This window comes from Phodopus roborovskii, unplaced genomic scaffold (genome assembly GCF_943737965.1).
Source record: "Phodopus roborovskii unplaced genomic scaffold, PHOROB, whole genome shotgun sequence".
NCBI classification, from domain to species: domain Eukaryota; kingdom Metazoa; phylum Chordata; class Mammalia; order Rodentia; family Cricetidae; genus Phodopus; species Phodopus roborovskii.
The window spans coordinates 1,959,067-1,977,658 of NW_026126448.1; the positions used below are offsets into that span (position 1 = coordinate 1,959,067).

The 18,592-nt window shown below is 37.6% G+C and overlaps 1 protein-coding gene across 3 annotated transcripts in view; it reads right to left on the reverse strand.

The window, feature by feature from the left end:
- The window catches only part of Zfyve9 (zinc finger FYVE-type containing 9), a 144,258-nt gene that overhangs the window by 49,873 nt on the left and 75,793 nt on the right, over positions 1 to 18,592 (reverse strand). For all 3 annotated transcript variants that reach the window (XM_051188432.1, XM_051188430.1, XM_051188431.1), the window contains 3 exons: positions 17,269 to 17,389; positions 6,304 to 6,426; positions 4,955 to 5,110 (listed from right to left, as the gene is read on the reverse strand). In XM_051188432.1, coding sequence (XP_051044389.1) covers positions 4,955 to 5,110; positions 6,304 to 6,426; positions 17,269 to 17,389 — 400 coding nt within the window. The remainder of the gene's footprint in view (positions 1 to 4,954; positions 5,111 to 6,303; positions 6,427 to 17,268; positions 17,390 to 18,592) is intronic.

Sequence of the window (18,592 nt, forward strand, 5' to 3'; positions counted from 1 at the left end):
TTCCACACGTGCCATATGTGCACAGGAACCCAAAGAGGTCAGAAGAGGGTATCAGATTCCCTAGACCTGGAATTAGCTGACTACAAGCCACGATATATATAGGTGCTAGGAACAGAACATGGGTTCTCTACAAAAGCAAAGAGTGCTCTTATTTGCTGACCCATCATTTTAGCCCCTTATGATATAACCTTTGGCTATTACTACAAGTTCTTAAAAAGAAGCATACACACAATAAATATAACAGTTAAACCTTCCGCCTATACCTGGGTATTTTCATTTTTGTATAAAATTTAGGCAATGCTTCAAAAAACAATTCACATACAAAGGCATATTTCATATATTAGATAGCAGCTTTGGCTCAAAATCTCACAAAGGGAACTGCAAAGTTAAGACAATGTGGCAGTGGGTAGTTCAGTGGGCAAGGTGCTTGCCGCTCAAGCCTGGTGATCTGAGTTTGGTCCTCAGAACCCACACATAAAAGAAAAAGGAGAGAATCAATTTCACAAAGTGACCTTTGACCTCTATAAGCATGCTGTGGTACCTGCAGACCCACACTCACACATAATATATGCACCCAATAATAAATCTTGAAAAAAGAAAGCCCAAATAATTCATAGTGTCATATCATTACGAAAAAACTACCAGATAATACAAGAAAACAGTTTCGTATTAGCTGCTCTCACCTCCCTGTCCAACTCCTGTTCCTCAGAACAATCTCTCTTTTATTTTCTGATTTATTTGAAACAGGAGTCTCATTATGTATCCTAGGCTAGTCTGAAACCCACCATCCTCCTACCTTAGCCTACTGAGTGCTGGCTGGGATTAGAGAAGTGGCAACCACATCTGTCTTAAGGATCCTTTTTAGGGGCTGGAAAGCTGGTTCAGCCCTTAAAGGTTAGGTTCACAACCAAAAATATAAGAATCCTCTTTAAGAAAAAACAAAACAAAGAATCTCTTTTAGGGCTGGGGAGACGGCTCAGTGATAAGGCACACTTGCTGTCCTTCCAGAGGACCCTAGTTTGGTTCCAGGACCTGTTAGGCAGCTCACCACCTCCTGTAATTCCAGCTCCAGGGGATCTGATGCCCTCATCTGGCCTCTACAAGCACCTGCTCTCATGTTCACAGACACACGTGCATACACAAAATTAAATCCTTTAAAAATAAAATCTCATCCCAGTACTCAGGAGGCAGAGGCAGAAGGATCTCTGTGAGGTCAAGGCCTACATGGTATACATAGTAAGTTCCAGGTCAGCATGGCCACATAATGAAACCTTGTCTCAAAACAACAACAAAAACCTCTTACTATTTGTTTTAGTCTGTACATTTTATGATATTGGGTCTCTACCAAACTGTAGATATTACTTACTGACTTTCTGTTATCATGAAAAAATTAATTCATTTAAACCACAACATATCCTTTCTGTTAAATCAAATGAATCTGTACTATCAAATCATTAATATATTTTTTTTTATTTATTTTGAGGTAGGCTTTCATTATACAGCCCAGGTTGCCTTGAACTGATGGTCCCCCTGCATCAGCCTCCCAAGGACTAGAAATACAGGCATAAACCACCAGGCTAGGTCAAATGTAACTATATCTCTCTCAACTCTAGTATTTCCTTAAGTTAACATCCTTAGCCTTGACCAGTTTTTAAAAGTATGCTTTTATTTGTACACTGCATAGTTACTAATATAACTTATTTTGAAACTACATAAGCTAATTGATTTTAAATATATGAATATTCAAGTGTTTATACTATGATTGTATAAATACTGGTAATTAGAGGTTATAATGATTGAGTTATTATTATGCTTTCTTCTACTAGATACTAATGTTTTGTTTTGTTTTTTTGAGACAGGATTTCTCTGTGTAGCTTTGGACCCTGTCCTGACACTTACTTTGCAGACCAGGCCGGCCTCAAACTCACAGAGATTCACTTGCATCTGCCTCCTGAGTGCTGGGATTAAAGGCATGTGCCACCACTGCCTAGTGATAATAATGTTATGACCCATAGTATTACAACAACATTCTTAACCCAATGTGATGGGAGATATGGCGACCACGTGGCTAATAAGAACTTCCACTTAAAATTTAACAAAAGCTTTAAAAAAAAAAAAAAAAAAAAGGGTTTTACAAACAAAAGAACAGAGACAAGCAAGCAGCATTTTTCTCAGTTGGACTGTGATTTGCGAGAGACAAGCAGATATTTGTGCAGCTCCTTTAAGGAAAATTTCCTGACTCGGCATAAGCAGCAAAAAACTGCACAGCTTTTAACAAACTCTGCTAATAATTCATTGGTGTGTATAAGAGCTGGCAACAGCAGTGACCACATCTCCAAGCCGGCAGCATGCATCATAGACCAAGGCAGTGAGCACAGCTCTCACTGCTGGCGGTAAAGGTACCCGCCACCATCTTTGATAAACCGCGGCAGAAAACAACTATGACTTTCATTTTAGTAATATTGTTGTTTACCAGATAAAAGACTCGTGGCTACAAAAAGATAAAGATTTACAGTAAAGACAGATTCACATTAAGAAAAAGCACTAAAGGTTTACAGTGTGTTCCAAAATATATGTAGGCTTGGGAGAGAAAATGAATAAAATGATTTTAAAAATACAGCAAACAGCTGGGTGTGGTGGCACACGCCTTTAATCCCAGCACTCAGGAGACAGAGGCAAGTGGATCTCTATGATTTCAAAGTAAACCTGGTATGCAGAGTAAATTCCAGGACAGATAAGAGTTACACAGAGAAACTGTCTCAAAAAATAAAAAAGTAGAAGTAAAAGAAACAGTAATAAAAAAGCCACAGATGGAGAGAATCTGGATACTGTACGGTATTATATTGTCTTTGTATTGTTTGACTGCTGAAGAAACAACAACTGTTAAAGGAAATGCTGCTGGATTAATTCAATTTATATATTTTAAAAATGCTTTGACTTCAAAATTTAAGTCTAAGGACAAGTTACTGGGGAAAAGGATTTCTATTTTTGTTTCCACAGAGAATGAAAAGCTGTGGATTCCTTCCAGACTAAGGTGGTTTGAGCAAGCCAGATCCCCTGAAACAGAGTTCCTGGTGATCCAACATTCAAAACAGCTTGAACAAGGCAGCCTTGCAGACTACAGCCAGGATTTCTTCATCTTCATAGGATTCCCCATGACAGCACCCATTACCAGCAGGAAGTAGTTTGGAAAGAATGACGCCCAAATTCCCAAATATGGTTTATACATGTTTATTTTCATTTAAATGGGTTTGGTTATAAATGGTTAATGACCACAACCAATCTCTTTTTAAAGGTAAAAGGGGAATTATGGTATAGATATGAATACTTTGTGTTGGAATGGATTTTCATTTATTGATACAAATTTTAGCTCAATTTTGTGATATTTATATTTCTCCTCTTGTTTAGGTATTGTGTTTATATAGCTCATTTAAAAATGTAATGTATAAATTAGGACAGATTATAGATAGTTACCTATGGTAGTTAAAACTTAGAGTTAAGTTAGTTAGGTTATCAAGATGTATTTGAGATGGATAGGAATTCTTCAAACCTTTCAAAGACCTACAGAATATGGCATTTAAAATGGTTTAGGGTTTTTCTTGACAGTGAGACATAACTGCTCCTGGCAACACCACCTGAGTCAAAAAGGAAGATGGACATTGAAGAAACTTGTTATGGAGTTTAGTTCCAATATGGCAAGACTAGCCATTTGAACAAGATAATGCTCTTCTCTGGACTGTTTATCTTTATGCTGTATAAACTGGACATGCAGGACCCACAAAAAAGTGACTGCTGATTCAAGATGGACATTGCTACAGAGTTCCTGCTTCATGGAAGAGTCTGCCAGACAGTCTGCAGGACACAGAGAAAAATGACTGACAAACTGCCAATACAAGAAGACAGTTTAAAGTTTCCTGCTTTGCTGAAGAGTCTGACAGACACACTATGGCCTCTGGTCTGAAGATGAAAGATTACAGAAGAACTTTGGGTGACTGACAAGGCAAGATGTCTCTGTCCTTTCTAGAGTTTATATGTTATCCTTCTGTGGCCTTTGAGGGAGCTGAAGACAAATAGTTATGGTTATAGTTTTCCTTAGTTAGGATTAAAGATAAGTTACCTAGACTTTAGACACACAAAGGTAGAATAGATGATGGAATATTTTCTTAAATCTTGCTAAATATTAATGGACTAAATATTGTTAACTGTGATTCTTATTTGATAACTGTTGTGTGATATATTTTGCTATGTTAAGGTTAAAACCCTACTTTTTATTTAGACAGAAAAGAGGAGATAATGGGAGATGTCATTCTGTAAATATGTTTCTCATACTGGTTAATGAATAAAGCACTGTTGGCCAATAGGAAAGCAAGATAGGCAGAACTGGGAGGCAAGGAGGAAAGAGGAAGTAGTAAGGAGGAGTCAAGATGGAGAGTCTTGAGAGAGCAGAACTGCCAGTCCCCTCTCTCCGGTAAGAAAAGACCACGTGGAAATACTTAAATTAATAGAAATGGGTTAATAATTAAGACAGAACTAGCCTATAAGAAACAAGTACCTGGCCAACAGCATTATATCAAATACAGAGTCTCAGTGTGTTAATTGGGGCTGGTGTGGCAGCGGGACAAGACCAGTGGCAGGCAGAAAAAACATACTCCTTACACCAATGTCAATGGACTCTCTTATAATTTTAAGTCTATCCTTTGTAAAATAAAGAGAACCACAGTAATAAAATACATAATTTTCTCAAACTGTGACACTAATATCAAAGTCTGAAGGCTTGGGATGTAGTTCATTGTTAAGAGTGTCTGCCTAGCAAACATAAGGACCTGTGTTCAGTTTCTATCACTGATAGAAAATATCAAAGTTTGATGCCAGGTCTCCAAATATAATTGTTTTATATCTGAGTCGAAAAATTTCTAACATTTACTAATGGTACAATGTTCTATAGCATTCCTACCTGCCAGTGCATCCCGATAAAGTTGTACGAAGTGATTAAAGATGTCCTTTGGCAAGCACTTTTCATCTGGTAGACATTGCAGCAAAATTACTATCTCAGATTGACCCACAGCATGCATTCCCTTGGTTGTGAAACACCAGCACTTCCTGTTCACATCTACAGGTGGAATAAAAATATAAACATTCTTCTCAGTCATTGATTTCAAATGGATGACAGAAATTTTTTATAATACAGCAAAAAAATGATAGATAATGTAAGCCTATATACTTAAATTTTAAATGGTCACTGCATGAGCCAAAGAATCATTGTAGAAAATAAAACATGTCAATGCCTTGTTTATTTTTTATTTTCTCAACTCTTAGAAAAATAATTGGAACAGTGTTAGAAGAAATAACAGAAAAAGAAAATACATTTAAGACTTAAATAGACAACAAAGATATAGCCCTCCATATTATTAGTTTTAAAAAAAATCATGTTCCAAGGGGGCTGGGTGTCTTCAAATGTTTTCAACCTTCAAATATTTTCCAACACTGAGACAGATTCTCAGTGAAAATAAATCTTGCCAATTCAACTGGATTAGATGATCAGAAAGCCCTAGAAATCCCTGCACCTGCTTCTCCAACACTGGGACTGCAGACACATGCTGCTGCACTTGGCTCTCCCTCCTCTTTTTTAATTTGGGTGCTGGAATCAAACTCAGGTTTTCATGCTTTCACAGCAAACACTTTACCATCTAAGGCATCTCCCAGCCCTCCAATCAGTCCATTGTTTTAAGGTGTTTCAGGAATTATAAGATAGCTAGGTTCTCTCTCTCTCTCTCTCTCTCTCTCTCTCTCTCTCTCTCTCTCTCTCTCTCTCTCTCTCCCTCTAGCTAATTTCTCTCTTTGTTTAGTCTGTCTGTCTCTATCTATATGTCTCTGTGTCTGTCTCTGTCTGCCTGTCTGTCTTTCTCTTCATCCCATAATCATTTAATGGGTAAATGCTATGAACAAGATACTGTACTAGATAAAAGTGTGGGATGACTCCTGCCCTCAGATGGAGAAGTTAGCTAATCTCTAATTGTAACGTATGAGCTAGATGTGGTAAACTGAAATGTCAAGCAACATTATACTTAGATGTGATTCTGAAAGGAAAAGTGGATGATATTAACAATGGGCCAAACATATACAGGTATAATTATTAACTAAGCCAGAAACTTCTATTTCATCAATGGAGAACATCTAAGGAAGTAGTACAACGGTGTGTCTAGTTTCTAAGGCCAACTTAAAACAAGTACATTTGTGTAAAGAATATAAAACTTTAAAAATTATGTGTTTAAATTATTTTTAGTTGAAAAAAATCCAACTTACAATTTACAATTTTAACCATTGACAATAAATTTGCATTTAAAACAAAGACAAGTGGGTCAGGACCACCATCCTCCAGTTGCTGCATGACTGAAATCTGTGATGGTTTCTCTTCCACAGCATAGTCTGTAAGAGAGAAAACATTGTAGTGGATTGGTCAAAGGGACAAACTGAGAAAGCTATCTAGTGGAGACTGGGTGGACCACTCACAGAAGAGAGGCGAGCATTTGATTGGTGACTGGTGGGTGGCACAGGCAGTGGTTGGTACCCACTGTCTCACGCCAGGTCAATAATGCTTCCTTTCAGTCCGGTTGGAATGAGAATATGGCTGTCCTATGCATAACCCTCCCCCACAAATGGTTTGATTCAAGTCTGCTCTCCTTTATCTAATAAAAATGTTCAACTATATAACGAAAATTTCACAAAGCAAGTATTTTTAAGATCACCATTTAAAATAATCCAAAATACATTAAAAGGTGATTATAACCTAGGAATTCCTATGGGAAGGGTGTCAAGGAATTGGTGGAGAGGAAACCTCATTATTTTACTCTATACTACTTTATACTGTTTTATTTTATGACCCTTACAAAGCATTAGACTTTTTTTTAATACACCAAAAATGAAAGCTATCATAAGTAACTGGTTTCCTGAAATAATTCCTATAAGTATATGAGCACTCACTACACATGGCACTAAAGTCATTAGTGTGCTACACTTCAGACTGTCGTGTAGGGCCCTGCATGGACCCCCAAGGCACCTTGAGCTAGCCTGAAGCTGTTGGCGGGAACTCCTTGTCCCAAGGCTTTTGTTGGTACTCATCTTGTGACAACACATCTTGTGACACACCTCGTGACAACACAGGGAGGAGCTAAGCCAAAAAATTCCTGTAATTTTCCACTGTGCTATAAGTCGGTATTTAAGCCCGTTCTTGCCCCTCAATAAACGGCATTCGGCATTTGGCATTCCGACTTTGCCATTGAACGAATGACCCGCTGTCTTGTCTTTATTTCAATCTCTAGGCCTTCACCCGATTCGTGGAACAGATTGTGCGCGGGTGCTACACTGTCGCACAGACAAGCCATCACTTGACTCAGTGTGCCCCTCCTCTAACTCGACCACTTCATTCTTAATGGTGCTCATCTCAGGACAAAGTCAAAAAATGACCAAATATAATCGAGAATCTAACTCAAAGGAAAGGAATTAAGACTGACTTTTCAGTGCTGTTCTCATAAAGTTTATCACTAAGACATAGCCAGGATGAAAAAGTGAACACCATTTTTCACTGATCAAAAGAAGTAAAAACTGGGTTTTTTGGCTGTAGTAGAAAATACTTACCTTCCTATCAATGAAAATATATATTTGAAAGAAAAATAGTGAAAAAAAATTTTTAATAAGTTATTCCAGTAAAATATTTTTAAGAACTACAGAATTATAGCAAAAAGATTGTAATATCAAAACAGAGCCCAGCAATACAACTATTTTTAATAATAAACTATCACAATCTTTATTAAACACAGACATAAAAATAACTCAGCTGGGAGTGGTGGCACACATCTTTAATCCCAGCAGATCAGAAGGGATAGGTGGAGCTTTTTGAGTTCAAGGCCAGCCAGGCCTGAGATATAGATTACCCAGAGCTACATAGTGAGACCCTGTCTCAAACAAATAAAGTAAAAATGACCCAAATTTTGACTTACAGAACCTCCTTAACCAAAAACATGTTCTAGGGAGTCCTGGTAAAGAAGCAAAGGTTTATGATGCAACCAATGGACACCAAGCTAGCTGGGACAGCTGAATTCGATGGTACAAGGCACATACAAAACTTCCATAGGATGAGCCCCAGTGAAGGAGCAGCATTTACACACATGGATCAAGACCTAATGACTTCATGATCTAAGTGAAACAATCAGATTTAGTTTATCTCTAATATATGAGAAAAGTGTTATAGAGAAACCGTCTAGAAGAATAACAGAATAGGAAAAAAGCAAAGTGTAGCATAAATAATAAAAACTCAGATATTCTGGTTAAAGCTGAAGTTCAGAGAAGCAAAGTGGCCCGCCACTAGAGAGTTGTCACCTCTACCAATGCTCAAACCGAAAGGGCGATTCTGTCCTCAGATCGCATTCCTAGGCACTGCTCTTCACCAAACCTCAGCCTCAATACTCCTGTCTCCTCCAGCCTTAGTCCTGGGATTAAAGGTGTGTCATCCCAAGTGTTGGGATCAAAGGTGTGAGCTCTGTTGCTCTTTTACACTGATTATCTCATGTAGTTCAGGCTGGCCTTGAACTCACAGAGATCCATCTGCCTCTGTCTCCTGAGTGCTGAGATTAAAGGTGTGGCCACCACTGCCTGTCCTCTAAGGCTAACAACTAGTGGCTAAATTCTTAACGAGGTATGTGGCTAACTAGTGGCTTAGCTATGCACTCTGATCTTCAGGCAGGTTTTATCAGGTCATAAACAAAATATCACATTTCCCCGATTTTGTCTAAAATAAAAAAAGAAGGCTATAACTAATATAAGAAAAACTATATACAATAAGTACATACAATATATACAGGCAATAAGTTCATCAACAATGTCTAGCCCATTTGCATTTGACAAATTCAAAGAAAATACTCCATTATCTATACTATCTTGGTGAGTTCAAAGTTTGTACCTAATTTACTTTCTATCATAACTTGCATTACTATCCAAAACTATCTTTTGATGTCTATCTCTCAACTTTATATACTTCATACCTCTTTAGTAAGTTTCCTTTCTGAGTCTTGTAAACAACATAAACTATAACTATCTAGTCTTCAACTCCCTCAGAGACCTGAGAAGGAAATAATAGCAACTGAGTAAGCAGGAAGTGCAAGAAAGCAACATCTTAAAAAAAAAAATAAATGAGAAAACAGCTGGCTACCTGGACAGTAATCCAAGGTTAATTGTCAAATCTTGGGAGAAGTAGCTGTATCATTTGTTGTCTCCGAGTAATGGGAAAGTGCAGGGCTTGTTTCAAGTTCTGGACAGAGAAGTCTGTGAGGTTGGATCATCTCAGCTAGTCACTTTGAAACTGCCCTGAGCAGTTTGTGGTTCAAAGCCTATCTTTAGTTGGTGTTTTTCAGCCTAAAAGTATTATCATAGCCCTGGTGGAATACTTATTATGGGGCCCCATCCTCCTTTTGAGACTTCAGAGGTCACTGTTAGGCGTGTTTATGGCTCACTGCAGTAAACTGATAGACTCAAATGCAAAATCATGTACAGTAGGGTAAATGAAACCTTTCTTTTAGAATTAGTATTCTATGTGAACATTAATATCATGACAAAACCTTTAAAGTAAATATGTTAATCTTATTTTGGGACAATATTTATGCCTTAAGAAAAGCTATTACAGAGTCAATATAAAACCAAAGCATTATGAATTAGTGGTGTAAGTCTTTAAATATTTGTTTTTCTTCTGTCCCATATTTAATGGTTCTCCAAACAGAAGACAGATTTTGGATATTACTTTAATAAGAATGTTTAGGTTTAGAAAAGGAGAGAGCCACACGCTAACTCCAAAGGCAACTTTAATCTTTACTTGGACTGGGATTAAATAAGACCTCTTGTGTTATATGTCTATAGAGAACAGTAGAAACAAACATTTGGGAAGATGTATGAAATTTTATCCTGTTACAAATGTGATATACCAATAAGCCAATTTACTCTTTTTCTTAGGACATTTTTTTTTTTTTTTCTGGATGATTTGTCCTTTTTCTTCAGATGTCCCATTTGTCCAGTGGTCTCCAGATTCCTTGGCTGGAGACCTTTATTCTCCTGAAAAGACAAACACAAAATCCTTCCCCAACACTATTTTTGAGGAGGTTCTCTTCTGGCAAGTTGTATCTGATCAAATGAAAAGCACTTTTTAGCTTTGTAGGTTAGTTTAGATTGAATGGCCAAGGTGCTTCATGAACTACATCTCTTTTAATTAAGAGGTCTCTCTTGTTCAAATCAAATCTTTATCAATTTTGATGGTATCCATAGCTTTTCTTCTCCTGTGGAAAAAAAGCAAAACCTCTCCCCCAATGTAGCACATGTCCTGGTTTCTATTCTGAGGTCAACACATCTTTATAGTATACTATCTGATTTAATTCCAAAGTTCTTTTTTTCTATTATCCAATGTCTCTCCACAGCTGCTGTTCCTTTCTCATTAGCATTTAAAATTCAAAGTTAATAAACCTTTATGTAATCTATTTCTGGGGGGGGCTTATTATCCCTTTCTGTTTACTAAGCATATCCTTTAGAGTTTGATTTGATCTTTCTATAACTGCCTGCCTTGTAGTATTGTGTATAATATACTTTATATTATAATAAGCAAAAAACTGTTTAATTTTCTTAGAGACATATGCTGGAGCATTGTCTCTTTATTTGTACAGGTATTCCCACGATGGCCATAACTTCTACGTGATTACTGAATTAGCCTTTTCTGAACTCAAAGCAGTTGCCCACTGAAAACCTTAGTAGGGCCAGGTGGTGGTGGCAGTGGCACAGGCCTTGATCCCAGCACTTGAAGGCAGGTGGATCTCTGTGAATTCAAGGCCAGCCTTGTCTACAAAGCGAGTTCCATTATAGGCTCCAAAGCTACAGATAAACTCTGTCTTGAAAAACCAATAAATAAATAAATAAGAAACTTGAATAGGTATCAATGATATGTTGTACATAATATAAATTTCCAAATTCTACAAAATGGAACACATCCATCTGCCAGATTTCATTCCTTTGAGTATCCTTTGGGTTATTTCCTAGAGGCAGTGGAATTTGATTGTATAAAGAACAAATACAACATTTCCTTATTAACTTCCATGGCTTGTTGCTACGTAATGGAAAAGTCTTTTTAAAACCTTTGATATTGACATGATGCTTTTTATAAAATTCTGAGGCACCCAGCATATTTCCAATAAATACATATCAATTTCTGCATTACCGTGTGCTAGAGGGCCTGGCAGACCCATATGGGATCCTATGTGTGTTTTATATATATATGGGATGATTCCTATTCCTAATTATTTTTTTTAACTGAATAAATAATAAAGTCAGTTTTGTATCATCTGGTATAAATTCAGTGGTTTCAATATACAAAGCAAATCTTTCTTATTGTGGACAAGTTTATGTTAAGAGGTTCCACAAAATCCATTAATACCATGAGACTAGCATATAATGCTGACTTTTGGACAGAATCATAAGGGCTAAGATCCACTTTATTTACATTTTTTTGATTAGTATCCTGCCTTTCCTGATTTATTTGCATCAGTATAAAATGTAGGGGCTCCAGAAATGGGTGTTTCCCATACAGTTTGAGGAAGATTCCAGCTAGTTCTCTTTATAAGTTGAATTCTCTTGCTTTGGAGTATTTGTTGTTAATCTCTTCCAAAACATAACAGCAAGCTCTTTGCCAGGGTTCACTTTCTGTCCATAATTTGTCAATTACATCCTTATTAAAAGATATAGTTTCTGCTGGATCTATTCCTGCTAAGTGACAAAGTCTCAATTTTCCTTTTAGAATTAACTCAGAGGCCTTTTCCACAAAAGTTTTCAATTTTTTACTAGGCTTATGTGGTAAGAAGATCCATTCTGAGATAATATCTTTCCTTTGCATTAAAATTCCTGTGGAGAAATGCTTGGAGGGTAATGTGACCAGAATGCAGCCGTTAGGCTTTGGATCCACACGATCCACATGGGCAGTCTGTAATTTCTTTTCCACCAAAGCCAATTCTCTCTCAGCTTCAGCTGGTAATTCTTTGCGACTATTTAAGTCCTTGTCACCATCTAAGGTTTTGAACATATTACACAGTTCATCAAGGCCTATCCCAATAGTGGGCTGTAGATAGGAAAGGTCTCCTAGCAATCACTGAAAGTCATTACAAGTCTGCAGTCAATCTCTCCTAATTTGCACCTTTTGGAGGGTCTAACTTTTTGTAAACCTATTTTGTAGCCTAAATAATTAACAGAATCTCCTCTTTGTGTTTTTTCAGGAGCAATTTGTAATCCCCAACAAGGTAAATTTTTCTTTACTTCGGCAAACAGTCTTTCTAAAGTATCTATATTTGAGTTAGTAAAATGTCCTCCATGTAATGGTAAACTATAGATTGAGGAAATTGCTTACATATCATTCCAATGGCTGCTATACAAAATATGGCATGGGGTAGGGCTTTTTAACAATCCCTGTGGGAGAACCTTCCATTGGTATCTCTTAGCAGGCTGGGGATTATTATAAGTAGGCACTGTGAAGGCAGATTTTTCTGTCTTTTTCTTGTAAAGATATAGTGAAGAAACAATCTTTTAAATATATAACTATAAAAAAGTCATCCTTTCGGCAATGAGAAGGCAAAGGAATTCCAGACTGCAGAAAGCCCATTGGCTGAATCAACTTATTAACAGCTCTTAGATCTGTTACCATTCTCCATTTTCCAGATTTCTTTTTAAAAACAAATACAGGAGAATTCTAAGGGCTGGTCCAACCTTCAATATGCTGAGCATTTAGTTGCTCCTGTACCAGATGTTCTAAAGCCTACAGTTTCTCCATTGTTAAAGGCCATTGTGCAACCCATACAGATTTGTCTGTCAACCATTCTGTAGGTAGGGCTGTTAGTGTGTTTGAAAAGTCAGTAGCTGTTGTGCCCTGTTCTTACACAACCAGAATCATTGGTGACTATTCTTTATAATATCTTCTAATATTTTTCCCAGAAATGTACATTAACTTATGGTTTGTTTCTAAAAGTGGGTAATGTTAATCTGAGTATTCCATTGCTGTAACAAATCACATCCCCACAAATTCATTGCTATGTTAGCAACATATGGCTTTAATTTTTCTCTCTGTCCTTCTGACCCTATACATTTGACCCATCTCATGCTGTTTTACTTGAGATAAAGTTCCAATCCTTAAAAGCTGAACATTTACCTCCTGAAGAGACCAATTTGGATGCCAAGATTCTGGGGAAATTATTATTACATCCTCACCTGTGGCTACAAGACCTTCAATGACAAAGTCACTTATTTGTATTTTTAATTTTGGTCTTTGCTCATTTATAGAAGTTTGCCAAAATACTCGCTTTATGGTTTCTCCTGAATTTTTTGTTCTCTCTTCTATAGCTCTTCTATCATCTAACACAGTATGGTTTCTTCAATAGATATTAGGTTCTTTAATTGCTCTGAGACGGTGTTTACGATGACAAGAAACTACTGAACTGAATTTGGCATAGGCCTACAAGAGGCCCTTCCTCAAGGAGTTTCTTAATGACAAAGGTTTACCTTGAGTGTCCCTTGTTGACCTGCATTCATTAGACCAATACCTGCCTTTGGCATACCTTCTGCATAATCCAGAAAGGAGGGGCAGTCTGTTTGAATTATGCTTAGAAAAAATACTGTTTCTAGGAACATCCTGCAATACCTTTTAAGGCAATCTTATTTGCCACAATTAAAACATAATGATATTTTGATTTTTCTTCAAACCTCCTATCCATGTATCATCATGGTCATGAGAGTCAATATTGACTTTACCTCAGACCCATTTCTCCAAGGGTGCTAACCTTGCCTTTAACAGCCTAATTATCCTTTTGCATTGAGAATTAGCATTTTCAAAAGCCAGAGATTCAATTATTATTTGTCAAACTTCTGAATTTGGTATCATTCTATTTACTACTGATGTCAATCTCTGTAAAGAAATCTGTTAAGGCTTTCTTTGGGCCCCATATAACTTTATTAAATTATTCAATTGTCATTCCTACTTCTCCAATTCTGTCCCAAGCATTCAAAGCTGCTGTGAGGTTTAAAGCCAGGGTGTGGTCATCATATAGAAATTGCCTTTCTAAAGTAGCATGACTGCCTTCTCCAAGAAGGTGATCTTGAGAGATTTCCATACCTCTGGCTCTACTCCATTGTTTAATGGTCTCAACCTCTTCTCTGAACCAGGTACTCCACTGTAATTGTGGACCAGGCTCTAAAACAGCTTTAACTAATCTATCCAGTCTTTAGGGATAATTCTATTACAAACTGACCACAAGTTTAACATCTGTTTCATACATGGTGAATGCATGTCATATGAGACTATCACTTCCTTAAATCTCCTTAAATCTAACATTGTCACAGGAGTCCAATCAGCACTTACAGAGCCTTTATCATTTGACGATTCTTATAAGGTTACTGGATATATTAAGGTTGGTTGTTTGAAAATGTCAGGCTATTCCTCTCTAACCTTATAATACAATACTGAAATTGGTTCTCCATTAAATTCATCTGTCTGGATCTAAATATATCTATGATCTATTTAATTAAGTTTTTCTAAAACTTGTATCTTAGCACTCAGACTAACCAAATTTTCAGTGATAAAATGATAAAACTGATGTTTATAATTGACATTATATAAGTACCATCTATATTAGTTATCCCCTCATTTAACTGTTGCATTTTTAAACTGTCCAGCATATTATCATACAGAAACCTAACTCCTTCACTGTAATAATGTTTCCCATTTTATAGCGTGGGAAGAAAACTCTCTTTTAACGAATTCCTTCCTTTAAGAATTCCCAATTGTCTTTACCAAATCTCTGACAATGTCAATGAACTGTGATGTGTGCCATGTCTGATAGCAGAACTAGCATGTAGCAGTGAGCTGAGAGTGGCAGCCCAAGGAGAGGGGCTGTAGGGAAAGGTGGCATCCCACCATGTGGGGATGAGGGAAGGGAGTAGGAGAGAGAGGGGTAGGGAGGGAGGGAAGGAGGGAGAGAGGGAGGGAGAGAGAAGAGAGGGGGAGAGAGAGGGAGGGGAAGAGAGAGGGAGATAGAGAGAGGAAGAGGGGGAGATAGATAGAGGGAGAGAGGGAGGGAGAGAGGAAGAGGGGGGAGAGGGAGAGGGAGAGAGGGGGAGAGAGGGGGGGAGACAGAAAGAGAGAGGGAGATAGAGAGGGAGGGAGGAAGAGGGGGAAGAGAGAGAGGGAGAGGGAGAGGAAGAGGGAGAGCCAGGTTGAGCAAACACTCCAATGGGAGCCCTGTATGCAGCTCTGGCCTGTGCCAGTGGCTGCAAAGCCACAGGTAAGCGGCTTTTTAGTGAATTTGTGCCTTTAAGTTGGGTGCCATAACAAAGTATCACTTTACAGGCATCCTAGGGCAAGACTGAGAGAATTGAGAGGCTGAGCAGCTAAAAGCTGTTCAAGAGGTCTGAGGACAGAAGTCTTTCAAACAGGAAATAGAAAGTAATAACTACATGGCAACTTGACTTGCTATAGACAAAAAGGGATGTAATCTGATTTAATGGCCACAACGACTCTTAAATAAGCATAGTTACTTTACTTTTTAAAAATAGACCAGAGTAGCTGGTGGTAATGGTGGCACACACCTTGAATCTCAGCATTTGGGGGTAGAGACAGGCAGATCTCAAAGCCAATCTGGTCTATAGCATGAGTTCTAGGGTAGCCAAGGCTACACAGAGAAACCCTGTCTCAAAAAACAAACAAAATAAAACAAAACAAAAAGAATAGGTCAGAATTTACTTAAAAATATTTCAAAGTAGTCAGGTGGTGGTGGCTATGCCTTTAGTTCCAACACTTGGGAGGCAGAGACAGGAAGAGCTCTGTGAGTTCAAGGAACTCAGTGAGCCAAGGAGCACAGAGAAAACCTATCTTGAAAAACCAAAAAAGAAAAGAAAAAAGTTCAAAAGGGATGAGTGTTTTGCCTACTATAAAGTTCATTCTCTTCCCATTACTCCATAACAAAGGAAAACACACAGAAGTACAAAAAATAATCTGTAAATAACATGTAAGTTATTAGAAGTGAAGTTACAACAGGAGCTAAAAGATAGTTACATGGATTTGTGTATGCTAAGATAAATAATTTAGGCCACAGAGATGGCTCAGAGTGCAATTACTAATCTTGCAGATGACCTGAATTCAGTTCCCAACATCCACATGACAACCCACAACTGTCTGTAACTCCACTTCCAGGAAATTCTCTTTTGGCTTCTTTGTGCAATAGGCATGCACATGGTACACATAAACACATTCAGGCAACAGTACAAAAGATAAAAGGCACAAGGGGCAGTGGTGGCGCACACCTTTAATCCCAGTACTTGGGAGGCAGAGGCAGGTGGATCTCTGTGAGTTCAAGGCCAGTCTGGTCTATAGAACTAGTTTTAGGACAGCCAGGGCTACAGAGTCTCAAAACAACAAAAAAAGGATGAGGTTGGAGTTATCAGAGAAAAGATCAATGAAACAATTATTAGTAACCCTTCCCCTGGAAAGGGTCTGCTGGGATGCAGGTGTGATGTATCAAATGGCACTGTCACAGCTAGCCCAGCATTCTCTGGTTATGTCACACCTTTGTTCCTTTACCAAGATTTCCTACAACATACTTTTGTTAAGAAGGTTGCTATGTCAAGACCAAATTTGGGTTATTTTAATAAATTTTAGTTTAATAAGAAACTACAGTGGTTTAGTTTATTAATAAAGTAAGTCATATACTGGGTTCTGTTTTGATAAAGCTTACATCTGTTAACTTCAGCCATCTCCTACCAAGAAAGAAAAATACTTTTGCATATTTAATTAAAACATATTACAAGCCTATGCTACCACACCCAGCTAAAAGATACTTTTAACAGCAAAACTGCTACTTAACTCCTCCTCATATATCTTCCTGAAGGTATCATCACACGTCAAAACGAAAGCTAAATTAATGTTCTGAGTATACCACGTTGTACTTTAGAACCACAAACAACTCTTGAGAGTATGATGAACTTTGAAATATCCTTCCAGAGACTGAAATTGGCATTATAGCAAAAAAACATATCAACAGCTACACTAGAGAAAACAGTCACAGCAGCAACTGTTTTTATGGCATCGAGGATGTTGCATTTGTTGTTAGATAGAAGGATGACTACCACTCAATCATCCTTTCCTGAAACAGAAGCAACATGTGGATATATACTGATCCTGTTTAAGCACGGAAGCCCACATACCTCCTTTCACACCAGTGGAGATGAGGATGGGAGGAAGGCCATCTTCAGGAATGAGGGTCATTGCACTTCCAACAGGACTTCCGACCTGAGTTATGCTCCCAGAGAATAGAGAAATATCAGCCTAGAAGAAGCAATCATCAATGTGAACATTAGTACATGAAAGACTTCAGTACAATATAATTAAGTAAGAATTTGAGCAAAAAATTGAATTTTATTCTTTTTTTGAGACAAGGTCTCACTATGTAGCCCTGGCGTCCTAAAACTCACTATGTAGACTAGACTGGCCTCAAACTCATAAATGCATTCCAAGTACTGGGATTAAAAGTGTGTTCCACCATACTCAGCTGCTTCTTTGGTTTCTGAAACAGGATCGCTAGCCCAGGCTGTCCTCAAACTTATTACATAGCTAAGGATGACTGTAACTCCCAATCCTTCTACCTCTTCAACCCAAGTACTGGGAACACAAGTATTCAATACAATGCTCAGTTTATGTGGCAGTGGGAACTGAACCCAGGGCTTTATGCATGATAGGCAAGTATTTTACCAACTGTACTATAGCCCCAGAACCAGTACAGTCAACCTTAATAACATGCAACTATAATTATTACAGAGGTCTCAAACAATATGGAGATAAATATCTGAACAAGTATCCTTGCATATAAATATAAAACAGTAACAATTTCCTGAAAACTTTGTAAGTACAAACTTTATCCAACCCTAATGTCAATTGTGGTCTCTGGGTGACCATGATGCAGGTTCATCAAGCGTACCAACTGTTTTATTCTGGAAGAGATACTGATAATGATGGATGGCTTATGGGGAATGTAAGAAATCTCTGTATCTCCTTTTTTGTTTTTGTTTTTGTTTGTTTGTTTGTTTGTTTTGAAGCATAATCTTACTATATAACTCTGGCTTTTCTAGAACTCACTATGTAGACTGAGCTCATCTTGAACTCTGACCCAAGTGCTGGAATTAAAGGCAGGCATTACGATCCCCAGCTTAGTATTGTTTCCAATTTGCTATGAATGGAATACTGCTCTAAAATATTTCATAAAAAAATGTATCCAAACTCTTATCCTCGAATTAAATATGAAAAATCCAGGACTGGTAGCACAGGAATGTAATCCCAAATATTCAGGAAGCTGAGGTAGGAAGACAGAAACTTTAAGGCCACCTGCGCTGAGAGTGAGATCAAGTCCAGCCTAGGCAGCTTAGTGAGCTCCATTCCAGAATAAGAATTTCAAAAGGATTAAATATATATATATATAGCTCAATGGTAGAATGTTTTTGTCTATAATTTACAAGGTCCTAGATCTATTCTTCT